This window comes from Dermochelys coriacea, chromosome 13 (genome assembly GCF_009764565.3).
Source record: "Dermochelys coriacea isolate rDerCor1 chromosome 13, rDerCor1.pri.v4, whole genome shotgun sequence".
NCBI lineage: Eukaryota > Metazoa > Chordata > Testudines > Dermochelyidae > Dermochelys > Dermochelys coriacea.
In genome coordinates this window covers 32,131,160-32,148,945 of record NC_050080.1, presented here as the reverse complement: position 1 = coordinate 32,148,945, position 17,786 = coordinate 32,131,160, and the positions used below count along the sequence as shown (strand labels likewise).

The window sequence follows — 17,786 nt, the reverse complement described above, 5'->3', positions numbered from 1 at the left end:
TACATTACATTCTGTCTAACTTCAGCTCCTTACTTGAAGCTACTGAGCAGTGCTGTTGCTCACTTTAAAATGCTGCCAGGTTCTGCCCCAGAAGTGGCTGCACTTTATCTATAAGTTATTAACTGATCGCTGAGTCCATAGTTTTTTCTTATTATTTGTACTACAGCAGTACCTAGAGGCTTCAGCCAAGCTCAAGGCCCTATTGTGCCAGGATGTCCCTGCCCTGAAGAGCTTGCAATCTGAAGACACAAGAAAGGCAAAGACTGGGAGGGGAAAATGAGGCATAGAGAGGGGAAGTGACTTGCTCAAGGTCACATAGCAATCAGTGGCAGAGCCAGGAATAAAATACAGGTCTTCTGACTCCCAGTCCAGTGTCCTATTCACTACAGTCTAGACCACACTGCTCTCCAAGCACAGTGTGCTGCTGTCCGGAGGATGAAAAGCTCTGCACTCTGAGGAGATGGCAATGATTTACTGTGTTCAGTGATGGTCATTTCACTATCAGAAAAATGATAAACAATTGAAGGGTGTGACCCTGAGATATGGTGAAGAATTGCCCATGGCACTGCAAGGGGAGTTAGGAGTCGCTGGACAAATCTGAGCAAAGGAAAACATAGACAAGACAGGCAAGATATGGGGGGAGAAACTGCTGAATGTCAGGACACCTTTGTTATTGATGAGATCTAGTCCAGTGTGGAACAGTTTGCCAAGGGAAGAGGTGGGAACTCCATTGCTTGGGACAGTTCCTGCTGGACTGGTCAAAGCCCCAGGGAGGAGATGGTGAAGAATAGTCATGTTCTGGCTACGGGTCTGACCAGCCGGCCCAAAGAGCTTCTCTAGGCTTAGAACACAGTGGTACTCTGGTGTGAATAAATGTGTTAGTCTCACCTGTACGAGTCCGGGGTTCTCTGCGTTGTAAAGGGACCGAACCTCCACATGCTCCGGGACCAGTTTGTACCCGTACTCTGGCATCTCATCCCAGTGCTGCAGGACATACAAAGCCTTCTGCTCATCATATGCTGACCAAGTCTCATGGTCCATTTCTCTCTTGTCTTTTACAAAGGCCTCTAGAACACAAGGCAGCCAGTCAGAAGGGTCTAAAGACATGCGGCCAGCCAGATTAACAATGATGACTAGAGCTGTAAGGGAGAAGGCAGGAGCATCCTAGCACACCAAACGTCTACACAGAACAATGGAATGGGGGAAGAAGAAGGGGACAGCTGTGTAGAGGAGAAGTTGTTAAATGTTCCCAGGGAGCTGCTTTTGAAGAAGGCAGAGTGAGGTGGAGAAATCTTTTGAGTAAAGATTCAACTAAAGAGAAACAAGGGAAAATGACAGTGAGCGCCTGCTACCCCACCCCCCAGAACAGGAGAAGTGGGGGAACCAAACCTCCCAAAGCAGGGTCCCTGCCCTCTGGGGGAGTTCAACTCCCCAGATCTCTGTTGACAAGCAGGAGGCTCTCATGGGAGGCTGCATTTCACTCGCATGTGTGGTGTTGGGATAAGTGGGTTGTGGTATTTTCCGTATGCTGCATGTTCAGCTCAGCCTATGCAGCTAAATCTAGCCTCACTCCATGTGTAAGTGAGACGGGGGCATGCGTGAGGCACAAGTGGTTCAGGCACAATCTAACTAAGCCTGAATGAGATGAAGGATAATGGAAAAGAAAAGCACAAAGAAAACGCAGTAAGGAGATCTGTCAGCATGTCGCAATGGACAGCGGGTCACAAACAGCTGCATACAGGGACTGTCCCTTGTAGCTTCAATGAAAAATAAGCAAAGCTCTCTCAGGGGGAGTGTTAAAAGAAACAATCAAACCAAACCTAGCACACACGGCCTGCATGAAGGGCTGATGCTCAGCAGGGCAGCTGGTCCATGGGGTTCAAGTAGGGTGACCAGACAGCAAGTGTGAAAAATCAGGATGGGGGTGGGGGGTAATAGGAGCCTATATAAGAAAAAGATCCCAAAATCGGGACATCTGGTCACCCTAGGCTCAAGCATCGGCTAGGAATTAGTGTTTGGACTGCGCAGTCTGGGCCACGTTGCCACTTGGTAGAACTCCATTCTCTGTCTAATCTGAGGCCACATTGTGAACCCCACTCACATTAGTGAGCAGTTACTCATAGTTAGTGGGTAAACTCACATAAGTGACTGCTCACCAAAGTGAGTACGGGGTTCACAATGAGCCCTTCAACTGTGAACTCCTTGGTTCAGGGGCAACATTGTCTTGTGTGGCCTGTCAGCTCTGAACATGCTGCTGGAGCTCCTCGAAACATGCTAACAGTGGCTGAGTGGTTGGTCCGGTGAGTGAGGAGAGGGGGGCTCAGAGTGTATCCCAAGACATGAGCCTCACACAGCTGAAGGGCTGACAGAAGGCAACAGCTGGTCACCCTTGAAAACACCTGGAGGTAACTCTCCCCCCAGACACACACGGTACCTTCAGGGAAAGCTTCAGGAGGGACCTTGAAGATCTTGTTGTTCACTTTGACCTCCTCCCGCCTGTACTCTGCCGAGGGGAGAGAGCTCTTCTTGCACAAACTCTCCAAGATCTGGGTGGGCTTGAAAGCGTCTCGCCACATGTTATAGCCATCTCTGTGGGGAGGGGAGAGGATGTTCAAACATACACAATTCTCCCTGCTGTAGCCACAATAGATAATATTTCTACTGGGATGTGAGAGCTGCCTCCTTTGGCAGACTCTCCACGAGGTGGTGGGGCTGCCAGAGTACTGCGAAAGCACTCCCTATAGGCTCCCTCGGGAAGGTTATGAAGCAAGCAGTTGGCTTATCAAGAGACTAAGAACCTCTCCCTCTTGGATAATGAGGCAGTAACAGGCCCATGAAGAGAAATCTCCCACCTCACTTCACCCACTGGCCAATAAAAGCAATAGAAGAAATGACAGCAGTGATCTTTGCTGGGAAATTCTGGATGTAAAGTTGCTGGAGGGTGTCCATGGGGCTCTCTCCAAAGTGATAAAGGCCTGTCCTCTCTTGTTGAAATGGCAAGCTCACAGGCAACCTGTTCTGTTCGAACTTCCATACTTCCCTGCATTGAAATTATTATCTTATTCTTCTGTGGCTCTTTTTATAAGGGGCTAAACAACTTAGCAAGACAAAATCTTTCCCAGTACAACTGAATGGGGGCTTTCGAGGGGTAGGGGGCAAAGATTAGTTTAGGAACCTTAATATAAATGTAATTGAATTTTTTGTTTGGGAAATACCCCAGTTTCAAAAATGTTTAAGGAATGATCATGATGATGAATGATGTCAATGGATTATTACTATATTCATGAATAACTAGTATGAATGTATTTGTAGTTCATGTTATAATAATTCTTGGCTGCCACATGCAAAATGTGCCAATTTTCAAGAGAGCTCTTCAGAGACTTGGGTTGGCCAAAGTTGAAACACCTGAGATTTCAAGTTTGAGCCTCTCCTGCAGACTCACTGGTAAATGCAGGTCTCTGCACACCCACCAATACATGCATTATTTTCCTGGAGCACATCCAGATTTCTGCATTGCTGATTTGCATTTGCTCTGTCACTTAATTAGCCTATTTGCATTAAAAGCTGTAATTTTTTTTTAAATGTACAGCCATTTTGTTCAATGGTAGCCTGTTGTAGTGCAGGCATCACCCCCACAGCTCCCATTGGCCACCGTTCCCGGCCAATGGGAGCTGCAAAGCCAGTGCTCTGGGCAGAGGCAGCATGCAGAGCTGCCTGGCCATGCCTCTGCCTAGCAGCTGAGCGAGGGGGATGCATGTCGCCACTTCCGGGGAGCCACCCGGTGCAGTAAGATGAGGCCCTGAAACATAAACCCTTGTATCAGAGGCCCGGTATGAGGCCTAAGGACTGAGCTAAAGTAATGGTCAAGACTTTGCTAACATAAAGCAAAGTTAAGCTGTGAGCCAGAGGCAGGCCCTGCTCACAGACGCTGGCAAAGAAAGGGCTGATGTTGCAAAAACACACACATCTAAAAGGTACTGGACACTAGAGATATACACATATGCCAGGATGATACCAGAATACTCCAATATTTGCACATTCCACACAGATAACAAGGGACAGGCGGACCCATCCTAAAGACAGGGGCAAAAAGGTAATATGGTGGATAGAGCTGTTTTGTTTGAACCAACACATACAAGGTGAGAGGCAGCACCTTACAGCATAGAGGGGTTGCACCTCGATATGTCAGGAGTGATGTGTAACTTGTTTGTACCTGTGTATAAGAATGCATCGCTGGGGCGGTGTCTCTTGCCAGCCTAGGGGGGCAGTGGAGTGTCCCACCACTGACTGAGCTGTGTCCATTGTCAGGGAGCACATATGTACTAGCAGAACTGTAGACATCTGACCTGGGGAGCTAGAGACTGTGTTTCATTTAACAATAAACCTGGCCGGGTGCCTTTGTACCTTATTGGAGTCTGTGGTCATTGGGGGTTCTCTAGGGTTCTGCTGTTCAGTGATCTGCGCAGAGCCGGGGCAGCACATAGAGGGAGCACACACACGCAGCCGACTGTTATCAACATTGGACAGAGCAGAGCACCACACCGGTGGCGTCTGACAACACCAGGTAAGAGCCGCCCAGAGTCTGCCTCACCTCGTCCTGTGCCCCAACTCTCTGTCCCCTCCCACACCCAAACTCTGCTGCGGTGGGGAGGGTGCCCCAGCAGTGGCCAGTGTGCCTGGCGCAGAACATTCGGCAGCTCACCCAGCTATAAATGATGTAGCCCTGACAAAGTCCTGGACCAAGGGAGAGATCAGGACGGAAAGGCAGAGGAGGTCCATTGCCACCTGTTATGCCATTGGCATGGCAAGAGCTGGTGTCTGCATCTCCCTCATTGGCACCAGACTCAACAGATGCCCCAGAGCTGGAACCAGAGCTGACAGATCAGGGACTCTCCCTTCGCTACACAGTTGTGGGGAGCTGTTGGAAGGACCTGCTCTATCCCATGTGCCGGGAGGAACGCCGTGCTGGTCCATACTCCTCCTGGAGAAGGAAGAGTCTCCCTGAGGTCTGGAGTGGTTAAGAAGGAACTGAGCGGGATCAAACTGGCACTGCCTCATATAGCCAGCGGGATCAAACTGGCACTGCCTCATATACCCAGAGAAGGGACTATGATTACAAGGCCCGAGTGCCCCCTCCCACACGTACTGCTAGGAAAATTCTCTGGCTTCAGTGCGCTGATCGCACAAAACCTAAGTGGAATACATGGCTGCATCTACTTGACGAAGAACCAAGGCTGCCTTTCCAGAGTCCTGTTGCCCTTCCTCCCAGGGCCACACTCACCACTGCTTCTCTCACTCTCTCCTGGCTTTCTGCCTCTCACACACCCATGCACACAGCTACAACCAATCAATGCCCCAGACCCTGCATTTGCAGTCAATCCCAAGGGAAACCCCACAGCTCACATAACTTCTGCTCAGGCCTTGCCATGCTGCCAGTGCTTGAGCAGTGGCTTATACTGTTTCAGCTGTCACTACACAAGGGGGCATTTAATTGCTCCCTCCATTTACATTGAACAAAAGGTGCCTAGCACATCCATAAGCTTTAACTTCAGCCATGTCTACACATACAAGCTTACAGCAGCAAGCTATACCGATACAGCTGTGCCGCTGTAAGATCGCTCGTGTAGCCGCGTTATGCTGATGGGAGAGAGCTCTCCTGTTGACATCATAAAACCAGCGCAACGAGCGGCGGTAGCTCTGTTGGCCGGAGAATGTCTCCCACTGACACAGCACTGTGCACAGGAGTGCTTATGCAGGCAAAACTTATGTCGCCTGCAGGGGTGGGGGAGTTTTTTCCACACGCTTGAGCAACAAAAGTTTTGCCAACATAAGTGCTAGTGTAGACATGACCCAAGTCTGTGACTGATGGCATCCATCAGCACCATCCAGCATAACATCAGCAGGGCTCCATACTACGTAACTAGAGTGCTCGAGTTCATCCAGAAGCAATGGGCTGGACGCAGGAAGCCCTGGACGAAACTTTCTGGCCAGAGTAATACTGGGAGGTCAGGCTAAATGGTCATAAGGGTTCCTTCTAGCCTCAACATGGATGATTTTATGAAAGAAAGTCATATATGCCAGCCCCGTGTTCTGGAACGTACGTGTCATACTGGGAGGCCACTCCGCAGTTAGCTCGGTGTTTGCTGTAGAATCGATTCTCCAAGTCAATCTTCGTCTCCCCAATCAGGTCATCAGACCCAACCAAATCATGGTCAAATATTGAAACAGTGAGTTCTGATTCCATCGGAAAAGATATGCTCAGTTCCAGAACTCTGAATACAAAGCAAAGAGACACTCAGTCAGCAGAGAGGATGGAAGTTTCCCTCCCTGCCCGGGTCTGATGGCAGAACCGCATGTCTGTGGGCGCAGTGCTGGTGAAGCTCCAGTCTTCCTGCCCCACAGACCTCGCCAGCTCCTGAGCAAGCTGCCTGGTGCTCCCCAGGAAGGAACTATCTAGAAGGGGCAGCACCTTCTCCTGACTAATTCCCTGCTCCAAATACATTGGCACGCACAGGGCTGGACACTCCTGGTTCTGTAACCTCAGCAGGAGCCGGGCAGCCCTGATCAGCAGGTCCTTTTACTTCAAACAGCTCATTGTACATCATTCCGGTGACTCTACTCTGAGTTTCAATGACAATGGGATATAACAGGCTGCCGGGTTACAATGGCCTCCCGTTACCTTCCCCCACTTTGGACAAGCTAAGATTTCCACCCAGGGTACAATTCAGTGAGCCATCTGCACCACATTCACCCTGACTGTGTGAGCAAACCTGGGGGCACATCCAGGAGCACATTTGTGTGAGTGGAACTCTGTCCTCCATTTCTAAATTTGCCCCAAGGATTCCCTTGGAGATCAGACCCTAGAAATCATGACCAAGCTCCGAATCCCATGATCCTGAGTCTGCAGCAGTAACACAGGAAGTGTCCCCACTGGAGTCACAAACACACAAAGGGGCTGGGGCTTGCTGCTGCACAGATGTTCCTGCACTGTCACGACGTGTAATGCTCCCCTGGTTTTGGCTGCCAGGGGCCTGGGGTCTCCTTTCTCCTCACCATTTCTTGCTGTTTGAGAAGCGGCCTGGGGCTTTCCTTTCTTCCCCTTGGAAAAAGGGGTTTCCCTGCTCTCTGTTCCCTCCTGGAGTGTAGGTTCTCAAGGTATTATGCTGCTTTGCCCGTATATCAGTTATGGAATTTAGGGGTGCTTCTGTAATCAACACCCCAGATGTTCTGCCCATATGAGTGGAAGTCCAGTCAGACACATGCACCTACAGAAGCCCTGGGCAGAGCCCATCAGAGCTGCTGATGTGCAAGACATAGTCCCTGGCTTCTCGAGATAGCGCTACACAACGCGCCAATGTCCCCAGTGGACAGAGAAAGAAGCCCCGATGTCACACTGAGCTCAGAGTGTTGGCTCTGTGCAGTGACCCGGCCATCAGCCTTTTCAAGATGCACCAGGGAAGAGGCTGTTCCCATTAAACATCACCCGAGATAAAGCCTGCTCCTTACTCGCCAAACACAGGATTGAGCTGCTTAGGGATGTAGCGGTCCTTTGTGTCCTTCTGCTCTTGCCCAAGCGTTACCACCACATAGGGATCTGCCTTGCCGTTGGAGTCTGCAGGAGCCAGGTTCGTTGCCTAAAATACACAAGACAGGAGGTGCTGGGGCTGACATCCACAGCCACAGCTGTGACGTCCAGGCCAAGTGAGAGCATGTGCAGGGCACAGAGCTGCTGAGGAGTTTCTGAGATGGAGCACCGAAACCTCTGATCCTGTCCATCACAGGCCGCAGATGAATCTCTCGAGGATACGCTAGTCATATATCAGTACAGAAGCCCTTAGCCAGGGACCGAGAGCAGAATTTCCAGTTCATCTCTCAGGTAATGCCTCTAGGCAGAGCATGGGGAATGCCCCATCCGCAGTTCCAGTGCCCTTTGGAGGTTTGGGAGTGGGCAGGTTGTCTCCCTAGGGAGGACGGTGGAAACCCCAGCACTTCAGACACTTGACTCTAAACTGGACAAAGCTCTAGAAAAGATCCTGTGGGGACCAATGCTGCTATGGGCCAATCAGCTGGCTGGAAATGAAGAGACTAGTTGGGACCCAATAGCAAGGCCTTCTCCAGTCTCAGTTTTGCTGGTTCCATGAATACAGGCTGTGGGATGGCCAGGGATTCTCTAGCTGCTGATCTGGACAAGGTCTCCAGGACTCAATGCAGTCACTTACCTTAACAATATAAACTCGGACAAGCACCTTGATGGGTCTGTTTCTGGGAACACCCTGTGAGATCTTGTGCTCTGTACCTGCCTCCTCAGCAGGATAAACGAAGAATGAACCCTGCAGTGGAGACATTGAACAGGAACAGCAACATTGTTGGGATCAATACCCTTCTACAGAAAATATTTCAAGCAAATTGTAATGCCCAGGATTCGATCCGTAGCACCACCTTAATTGTGTCAAACTGAAACTGGCAGATTACATGTGTGTCCGTGCCCTGTGCCAGGCCACATAGTCCCTGGCTTCTCGAGATAGTGCTACACAACGTGCTATGTTCCCAAAGAGATGGCCAGGGCTTCTCTCACACACTCAGGTCAGCAGACTTGATCTTCTTTCCTTAGAGACAGGCTACTCTGCAGGGAACTTACCCCCAGCCCATGACAACCTAGGGCTGGCCTGCAGAGGAGGGCAGGGAGCCAGGCTATTCACAGTTACCTGCTAATCACTCCTCTGAAGTCAGTCTCGGGAGCGGACACTTCAGGAGACCATGGATGAGTGGAAAAGGCCTTTGCTGAAGGAAGGACTTCCAAAGTAATAGTACAAATTACAACTAATCATGTGTCATGGTAGCATGCAGAGTTGCCAGCCAAGACCTGTACGGAGTCCCTACCCCAGAGAGCTTCCCATCTAAAGACTAGTGACACAAGCGTAACAAACAATCAGAGGGAGGAGGGTAACAGAACATATGTCCACACAGACCAGATCTGAGGATTACCTGCTAATTCATAGCCCGGGGTGTCAACACAACACAGCAGACCCATGCCCTCCCCCTCCAACTACTTTGATACTGACAGATGCACATTATTTAAGCCATCTTTAGGGAGGCACCATCCAGGCATGATCCAGGTTAAATTTCACCAGAGGCAAACAATAAATACACAGCAGTAACAGAGCACTAAATACAGCTAAATACTGCCTCAAACAGACCTTAAACTAAAGCTGACAGGCCCCAAATGTCAGGAAGAGGCGATTTTGTGAGCTCAGAGACACTGGAGAGGTGGGAAGAGCCACTGTTGTCTGTGGTTAAGCCTCATGCATCTCCTAGTAGTGCAGCGGTACTCAAATTTCTCATGTCACGCCCCCTCCCCCATCAGTAACGGAATCTGCGCCCCCCCCTCCATTACTGCACAGCTGGCTCAGCAGAGGAGGTTGGGCTGAAGGTGAATGACAGCAGAGCTGGCCTGGGGGCAGAGCTGGCCTGGGTGGATTGGAGCTGGGGCTGGGAACGGAGTGGAGCTTGAGCTGGGTGGATTGGTGCTGGGGCTGGGGACAGAATGGAGCTGGGGCTGGGGACGAAGACAGAGTGGAGCTGGAGCTGGGGGCAGAGCAGAACTATGTGGTGCTCCCTCCCCACCCCCTGTGGGGGCTGGCCTGGTCCCGCTGCATGCCCCTCCGAACGTTCCTCCGTGCCCCATAGGGGGGCACGCCCCACAGTTTGGGGACGACTGCCCTAGCGGCTACTGCTTGTTTCGGTTCCATGGTGCTCAAGGAATGGCATGAAACTTCTACAACGCAGATCTGCCATGAGAATTTCATGCAGGAGACTTTATGCTACAAGGCATGCCTCCTGACTACACGCTATAATGAAGGAATTTAGTGTCCCAGTTCTTTTCTTAGTGAAGGATAAAAATATTCCAAAATGTTCTTACGCTGCAAATTGCTTTCCCCTCTTTCATGCATTGCTGTCACGCATAACATGAATGGCACCCAAATGACACAGTACCTTATACTTCCCCACAAAGTTCTCATCCTCATTTCCGTCCTCATCCTCATTCGCCTTCCCCCGATGAAGCGGAAAGATATACAGCCAGTCTTCAAAATTATCAAACTCGTTTTCCAGCTCTGAGTTGTAGATCTGAAATAAACTGCAAGTTATTTAGGCTCTTTCCTTCCAGCTCAGTCTCCCCAAAGGGAAGGAAAGAGTTAATGTGATCTAAGAATGATTTCTCCCATTGACCACGTGGCCCATTCCCGCCCTGGTTCTATGGCATTTCGGACAGCGTCCAAGGGAGATGAGGGCACTCAGCACTGAGCTGGACCAGGCCCTTTGTTCCGATGGACTCCCCATCAAGGTAAAGGGAGCTGTGCATATGAACAGATGGCAGGGCTGAAGGTCAGCATTCTGATTAGCTTTTCCACTTTAAGATCTGTGCTGTCACAGCTGGCAGGACTGTGAGGAAGAAGGAGCAGGAGGGAATAAGCTGAGACAGAGCAGATCAGTCACCCTCGGAGACTCACCTGCAACGTAGCTATGAGTTTCCTTTTGTGTCGCACTGGCTCAGCTTCCACTATCACTCCATTTTCCGCTTCCACATCAATAGAGTCCACATTTAAGTTCCCTCCATCTAAAAAGGGCATTAACAAGATCACTAAATGTCCTGGCTTCGCCAAACAAGGTATTTTTCTCTCTGATCTGATTGTTACTCCATGACATAATCTCAGCAATAGCTTTTGCTTTCAGACAGTCGCTTGTAAACACGATAAAATTTCATTGTGCAACATGACAATCAATGTCTTGTAAGAACTGTCCTTGAAAAGCATTTCCACTATTTACCTTCATGGAAGAACATGGGGCATTTACACAGCACAGAGGCCAGCAACAAAGGAAACAAAGTCACTGAGGACTTGGTACAGAAAACAGAGCGAATGGCTATTTGCCTACTGTCCAAATGGTGTGTCTGGCATAAGATTAGGAGAGATGACAGTGGCTGGGCAGGGGAGGGTCTGTGCCAGGACCTGGGTATAGTAAAACAAACAAAAAGATTCTGAAGCAGTTGGAGATCTGTTGATGAAAAGCACTGTTTTATCAGACTGAGGGGCACAATCTGCATGAGCCTGGGAAACTGCCCAGCATCAATCTCTCTAGCCCCAGTGCTATCAGCTTGCGGGCTGTACTCTGCTTCCAACTGAACAGCTGTCTGAAATATAGCACCAGCGTGTGCAGTGGCCTCTGATGTCAGGTCAGGATTTGGAAATGCCAGCAAAGCCTGTGTTTGCCTGGCTGGTCTAAGAACTCACCTGCCTCATTCGGGTCGTCGTTGTCCCCATCCTCCTCGTCACTATGGCACTGAAACACACACACGTTACCGCATTGCTCAGCCAGTGAATGCTCCTAGCTCATTTCATGCCAGAGTACCCCCTCCCCTGATAACATTATTATCTGGTATTACTAGATTGATTAACGCTATTGTGGGGGGCACAGCACTGTAGTTACGTGCTGCTGGGTTCAGCTCATTAGCCAAAGCTGCCCAGTGAACAACGAGACAGGCTGTAGAAAAAGAACCTCGGAGACACTTCTGATTCTCTCGGGGCTGACTGGAGGATGGCTAGGAAGGAGCAGTAAGATCCCCATTACTGCAGTGTGACTGTCCAGAACAAGTGAAGCCATGTGTAACACCCCCACACACACGACTTTGGAGCCAAAATCCCATTTTCAGGAGTGACATAGGCACTTCGGGCCAAATTCAGAAGATGCCGCTTTGCTCAGCACTGCAGCACCAACCGCTGGGCACCCTGCCACCCAGCCAAACTCTCAGCCCTGAGCTAGGTGTCCACAGGGTGAGTAGGGGATTCTCAGCAGTCAGCATACTGAACTGGGAGCTGCCTTCGCAAACCAGCAATGAAATGCTGAGACCAGGGCTAGAGCTTAGGAGCTGGATCTACACAAGTACTGTGAAATTTAATTCCCACTGATCTTGTGGCTGTCATGCCAATAAGGGACAAAGGAACTGAAGTGACAGACCATTACCTGGTTGCTCATTTCCTTTAAGGACTCATAGTACTTAGACCACCAATCCAGCTCTTCCAACTCTGGCTTTTCCTCCTCAAACTCATCCTCTTTCTTTATTAGTTTATTGATAGGAATTTTCTTCAGAGGAGCCTAAAAACACAAAGCAAAGGCCTGAGAATCAGAAAAGGGCCAAGCACAGGTTTCTGAGAGTCATATGTAGTGGACTGTATTGGTGCCTGACATTAGAGAGGCTTTGTCCCGCACCACCCCAGGGGCTCAGCTTTCCCAAAGACCACAACAACACATGGCTACCTGTGGCTCAGGTTTTGTGCATTTCTACCAAAGTCGCACTATTCCCACCAAAAAGACAATCCAAGGTATTAGCGATGCCAGAGCTCCTGGCTCTCTCAGCAAGTGCAGGATAACAGCACACAGTGAACAGGCAGGAGCTATGCGGAAGAGAGTCCATTAAAGCAGGTACACCAGTTTGACACGAGAGCCCTCCAGGTGCTGCGCAGGGTGACCATGGATGAAAGCTATCTCCACCTGGGGGACAGAGAATTAGACCTTTCTAGGACGGGCCCTTTATGGATGTACCATTCATTCCCCAGTGCACTCTTTCAGATTAAATATTCAATCAACAAAACCTTTCTGTCAGACACCAGCTAAGGCTGCTAAATGAAAGTAATGCTCTTCCCAATCACGTCATTTACAAACACAAACCCCAAGTCATAAGGAGATAGCTGGCTAAAGAGCACCTTGGGCTAGGCTCTCTGGCCTGCTCTGTCCTTTGTGGTGTGTGGATGGCATTCAGCCCTAACTCCCTTGCTGGGGATACGTCTAGCCTCAGGGAGTCCCCAGCAGCCTCTGACCCACAACTGTGCTCTAGCTATTCCCAGTTGGCAGGTGGCCTCTTCAGACTGTTGTCAACAGATGGAAGCTAGAGCAGCCTCCAGGCTGGTCTAAACTGCTCCTTGGTTGAGACAGGGGCACAGAATCAGGAAGGCAGAGCCAGTGCCCCGACAGCAGCCAGTAGCCAATGATTTTAGTTGATTGTTAATTTATTGTGTGGTTAGACAAATTAGAGGATTGGGCCAAAAGAAATCTGATGAGGTTCAACAAAGACAAGTGCAGAATCCTGCACTTAGGATGGAAGAATCCCATGCACTGCTACAGACTAGGGACCGAAAGGCTAGGCAGCAGTTCTGCAGAAAAGGACCTACGGGTTACAGTGGATGAGAAGCTGGATATGAGTCAACAGTGTGCCCTTGTTGTCAAGAAGGCTAACGGCATTTTGGGCTGTATAAGTAGGGGCATTGCCAGCAGATCGAGGGATGTGATTGTTCCCCTCTATTTGACATTGGTGAGGCCTCATCTGGAGTACTGTGTCCAGTTTTGGGGCCCACACGCGTCCAGAGGAGGGCAACAAAAATGATTAGGGGACTGGAACACATGACTTATGAGGAGAGGCTGAGGGAACTGGGATTGTTTAGTCTGAGAAGAGAAGAATGAGGGGGTATTTGATAGCTGCTTTCAACTACCTGAAGGGGGGTTCCAAAGAGGATGGATCTAGACTGTTCTCAGTGGTAGCAAATGACAGAACAAGGAGCAATGGTCTCAAGTTGCAGTGGGAGAGGTTTAGGTTGGATATTAGGAAAAAAATTTTCACTAGGAGGATGGTGAAGCACTGGAATGTGTTACTTAGGGAGCTGGTGGAATCTCCTTCCTTAGAGGTTTTTAAGGTCAGGCTTGACAAAGCCCTGGCTGGGATGATTTAGTTGGGGATTGGTCCTGCTTTGAACAGGGGATTGGACTAGATGACCTCCTGAGGTCCCTTCCAACCCTGATGGTCTATGATTCTATGATTCACTAACATGTTATATATAATCATTGTATGCTAAATGGAGTTAAATTGTAGGATTATAGAAGTATAATAAAATTGATCAGTATGTAGAGCAGGGGTCTCAAACGCAATTTACCTTAGGGCCAGTGCTAGTCCTCAAATTCTCCCAGCAGGGCAATAACGTCACTCATGCCGTCCAAACTCTGCCCCCCCACCTGCCTAAGTCTCTGGGGTAGGGTGACCAGATGTCCCATTTTTATAGGGACAGTCCCGTTTTTTGTGACTTTTTCTTGTATAGGTGCCTATTACCCCCCATCCCTGCCCCATTTCTTCACAGTTGCTATCTGGTCACCTACTCTGGGAGGGAGTTTGGATGGGGGAGAAGGTCCGGGGTAAGGGATTGGGGTGCAGGCTCTGGGAAGGAGTTTGGGTGCAGAAGGGGTGAGAGGTTGGGCTCTGGGAGGGAGTTTGGGTTGGGGAGGGGGTCTGGGGTGCAGGATCTAGGATGGAGTTTGGGTGCTGGGTGCAGGCTCTGGGCTGGGGCAGGGATGCAGGAGGAGAGGGGTGGGGTTCCAGACTCTGGGAGGGAGTTGGGGGGGAGAGGTTCAGGCTCTGGGAGGGAGTTTGGGGGTGGGAGGGGGTGTGTGGGAAGGGGGTGCACGCTCTGGGAGGGAGTTTGGGGGCTGGGGAGTGTGGGGAGGGGGTGCAGGCTCGGGGAGGGAGTTTGGGGGTAGGAGGGGGTATATGGGGAGGGGGTGCAGGCTCTGGGAGGGAATTTGGGGGCAGAGGGGGGGGTGGGAAGAGGGGGGCAGGCTCTGGGAGAGGGGTGGGGGGTGTGGAGCTTACCTGGGGCTCCAAGGTGGGGCAGACCAGGGGGCCTCCGCACGCTGCTGCCCCCAGGCACTGTCCATTGGCCACAGGGGCGCTTGGGGCGGGGGCCGCAGGGAGGGACCAGCAGACACATGGAGTGAGCAGGAAGACACTGCTCCACTCCGCTGCGTTGCTGGGGCCCTGGGCCATTGTAAATTGCCTTGGGGGAGCGCTCGGGGCAGCAGGCAAGTGAATGGATTGATTAAGGTGAAACTCTGAAACTACTTTAGGGATAAATTTGGGGTGTAGGTGTAAGGAAACTATCTTTGTGGAACACAGGGAATGGAGAGTCTGCCATCACAACTCTGAGTTCACCGCCCCTTCTTGCTGAAGTGATGACCACAAGGAAGGTGACTTTCATGGATAAAAGGGACATGGAACAAGTGGCTAAAGGCTTCAAGGGGGGCTCGTTAGAACCAAGAGAACAAGATTCAGGTCCCACTGGGCTGTGATCTTTTGAGAAGACGGAAAGGTTCATAGGAGGCTTTTCCAGAGTCGATTGGTTAGTGGGTGTGCAAAAATAGAGTGACCCTTAGTAGGAGGATGGAATGCACTGCTGGCTGCTAGGTGGACTCCTAGAGAGCTGATGAATAGACCTAATGTCTTTCAAGACAGGATATAGTCTAAGATGAGGGGAATGTCTGCAGTGTCTGGTGACACACTTCTTCACTGGGTCCAGGAAGAGAATCATCTCCATTTACCCAGGTAACATTTTCTACTAGAGTCCTTTCTGCTATTAGAGAGGATGTCCTGCATGGCTGAGGAGCATGCATGTTCTAGAGATGATGCCCCTCCAAATACCATGCCCTGCAGTGGAGTAGTTGTGGATTGGGGTGTTTGATTGTGCCATTGCACTGGGTCAGGAGCTCAGGGAATGTTGGAATGGTAATTGGTGGGTGAGCCGACATGCACAAGAGGTTGGGGAACCAGATCTGTCTGGGTGAGAAGGGGACAATCAGGATGATCATCACCCTGTCTTGTTGGATCTTGTGCAGCACTCATTGTAGGAGTTGTAGCAGGAGGAAAGCAGACTGAGCTGGCCCTACCAGGAGAGAAGGAGAGCATTGCCCTGGGAGTGATAACCAAGGGGTCCTCTGGAGCAGTATGTGTTGCACTTGGGGGTAGTCTGAGAAGCGAATAGATCTCTGGCTGGGGTTTCCCATTGCATGAAAATGTCACGTAGCACCCGCCATGGAGCTCCCACTCCTGACTGATCACAAAGGGTCTGCTGAGGGAGTCTGTGGGCACATTCCGTTTCTTAAGAAGGTAGGCTGCAGATAGGGTGATCTGACTGCTGAGGCACCAGTTCCTGAGGCCAACTGCTTCTGTGCACTGGGAGACAGATTTTGCTCCCCCTTGCTTGTTGCTGAAGAATACAGTTGTAGTGTTATCTGACATTATCAGGACATGGTGAAAGCAGATGAATGGAGGAAAGAATTCACATGCAATTCTTACTACCTGAAGTTTCAGAACATTAATGTGCATTCTAACCCATGTGTCGTGTGGTTACCCATATGAACTCCCCAGTCTATGAGGGACGTGTTGGTAATGATAGTCTTCTCCGGAGAAAAGGGAATGAAGGGGACACCTATTCATATGTGATAAGGATTTGTCCACCATAGGAGGGAAGACAGAACCTTGGCAGGGACCCTGAGCAGAAGGTTCAAGGAGTGGCAGCTCGGTGAATACACTGACAGTAGATATGCTTGAAGACAATGAAGGTGGAGTCTCATAAATGGAGTGACATAGGTGCAGGAGGCCATGTGGCCGAGTAGGGACAGATATGTCTTGGCTGTTACTTGAGGATTGCTCATTATGTGAGCTATGATCTTGGTCATAGTCTGGAACCTGTCTGTGGACAAATATGCCTGTGCGATGACAGAGTTCAAGGTTGCTCTGATTAAGTCCAAAGGGGGGCGAGCACAGATTTTTCGATGGTTACACTGACTCCCAGTGAGGAAAGGAGGCGGAGCATCATAGACGTTGATGTGTACGCCTCTTGGCAGGATCTGGTGGCGAGGAGCCAGTTGTTAAGGTATGGAAAAACAAGCTCTGACATGAGCAGCTACCACTGAAAAGACCTTGGTAAATACCCTAGGGGTGGTAGCTATCCTGAAGGGTAGTACTGGAAGGGTAGTACTGGAGTATCCCAAAGGGTAGTACCCTGAACTGGAAATGGTGCAATCCTACCATAAATCTGTTGGCGGGATGAATATCAATGTAAAAGCAGGCATTATTCATATCAAGAGCTGTGAACCATGTGCCTTTTTCTAATGATAGAATTATCACTGCCAATGTGACCATGCAAAATTTGAGATAGTGGATGAAGCAGTTGAGGTGACAGAGGCCACAGACTGGTCTCTACTCTCCCTTCTTTTTGGGTATCAGGAAGTAGATCAAGTAAAAACCTGTGCTCCGGTATTATGGAGGAATGTCCTCTGTTGCTCCTTGCTGCAGTAAGGAACTCGCCTCGTGAGTGAGGTTGCTGTCATGAGAGTGGCCCCAAAGAGGCTGGGTAAGGAGGTTTTAGAGGAGGTAGCATTACAAACTGAATCGTATGGCCACAGGGGATGACATTCAGCATGCACTTGACCATTGTTATCACACTCCAAGTGTCAAAAAAGAGTGCTAGGTGACCCCGAATGGAGTAGTGGGGTCATGAGGTGTTAGGCTCAGTGGTTCACAGCTCTTGAGCTCATATCAAAAAGAGATCGGGGGTTGGGATTGAGATGTCAAGGCTGGTGCAGAAGGCATGGGAAATTGGGATCTTTCAACCTTTTGCTTTTTATGTGGTGGTTTGTTCGTTCTCCGATGATAAAATTGTTGATACCTATACCATTGAGTGGTTGACTAGTGTTGAAACCTCCTCTGAGAGGCAGGTGTGTAGATGCCCAGAGAACAAAGGGTGGCCCTAGAGTCCTTTAGGGTATGTAGGGACTCATCTGTCTTCTCACTGAATAGGTGTAATTCATTGATGGGAAGGTCCTCAATGATGTTCTGGACCTCCCTGGGGAATCTGGGAGGCATGCATTCAGGACTCCCTTCACGTGACAATGACTGTAGCCATGGCCTA

The 17,786-nt window shown here is 50.0% G+C and overlaps 1 protein-coding gene across 1 annotated transcript in view; it reads right to left on the bottom strand.

Annotated features, from left to right (window-relative positions):
* LOC119842343 (fer-1-like protein 4) overlaps positions 1-17,786 on the bottom strand; it is a 112,086-nt gene that overhangs the window by 18,298 nt on the left and 76,002 nt on the right. The window contains exons 29-37 of the mRNA XM_038370338.2: positions 12,019-12,150; positions 11,289-11,337; positions 10,509-10,615; positions 9,994-10,125; positions 8,220-8,330; positions 7,507-7,634; positions 6,102-6,272; positions 2,435-2,589; positions 889-1,067 (exon numbers count right to left, since the gene is read on the bottom strand). Coding sequence (XP_038226266.1) covers positions 889-1,067; positions 2,435-2,589; positions 6,102-6,272; positions 7,507-7,634; positions 8,220-8,330; positions 9,994-10,125; positions 10,509-10,615; positions 11,289-11,337; positions 12,019-12,150 — 1,164 coding nt within the window. The remainder of the gene's footprint in view (positions 1-888; positions 1,068-2,434; positions 2,590-6,101; positions 6,273-7,506; positions 7,635-8,219; positions 8,331-9,993; positions 10,126-10,508; positions 10,616-11,288; positions 11,338-12,018; positions 12,151-17,786) is intronic.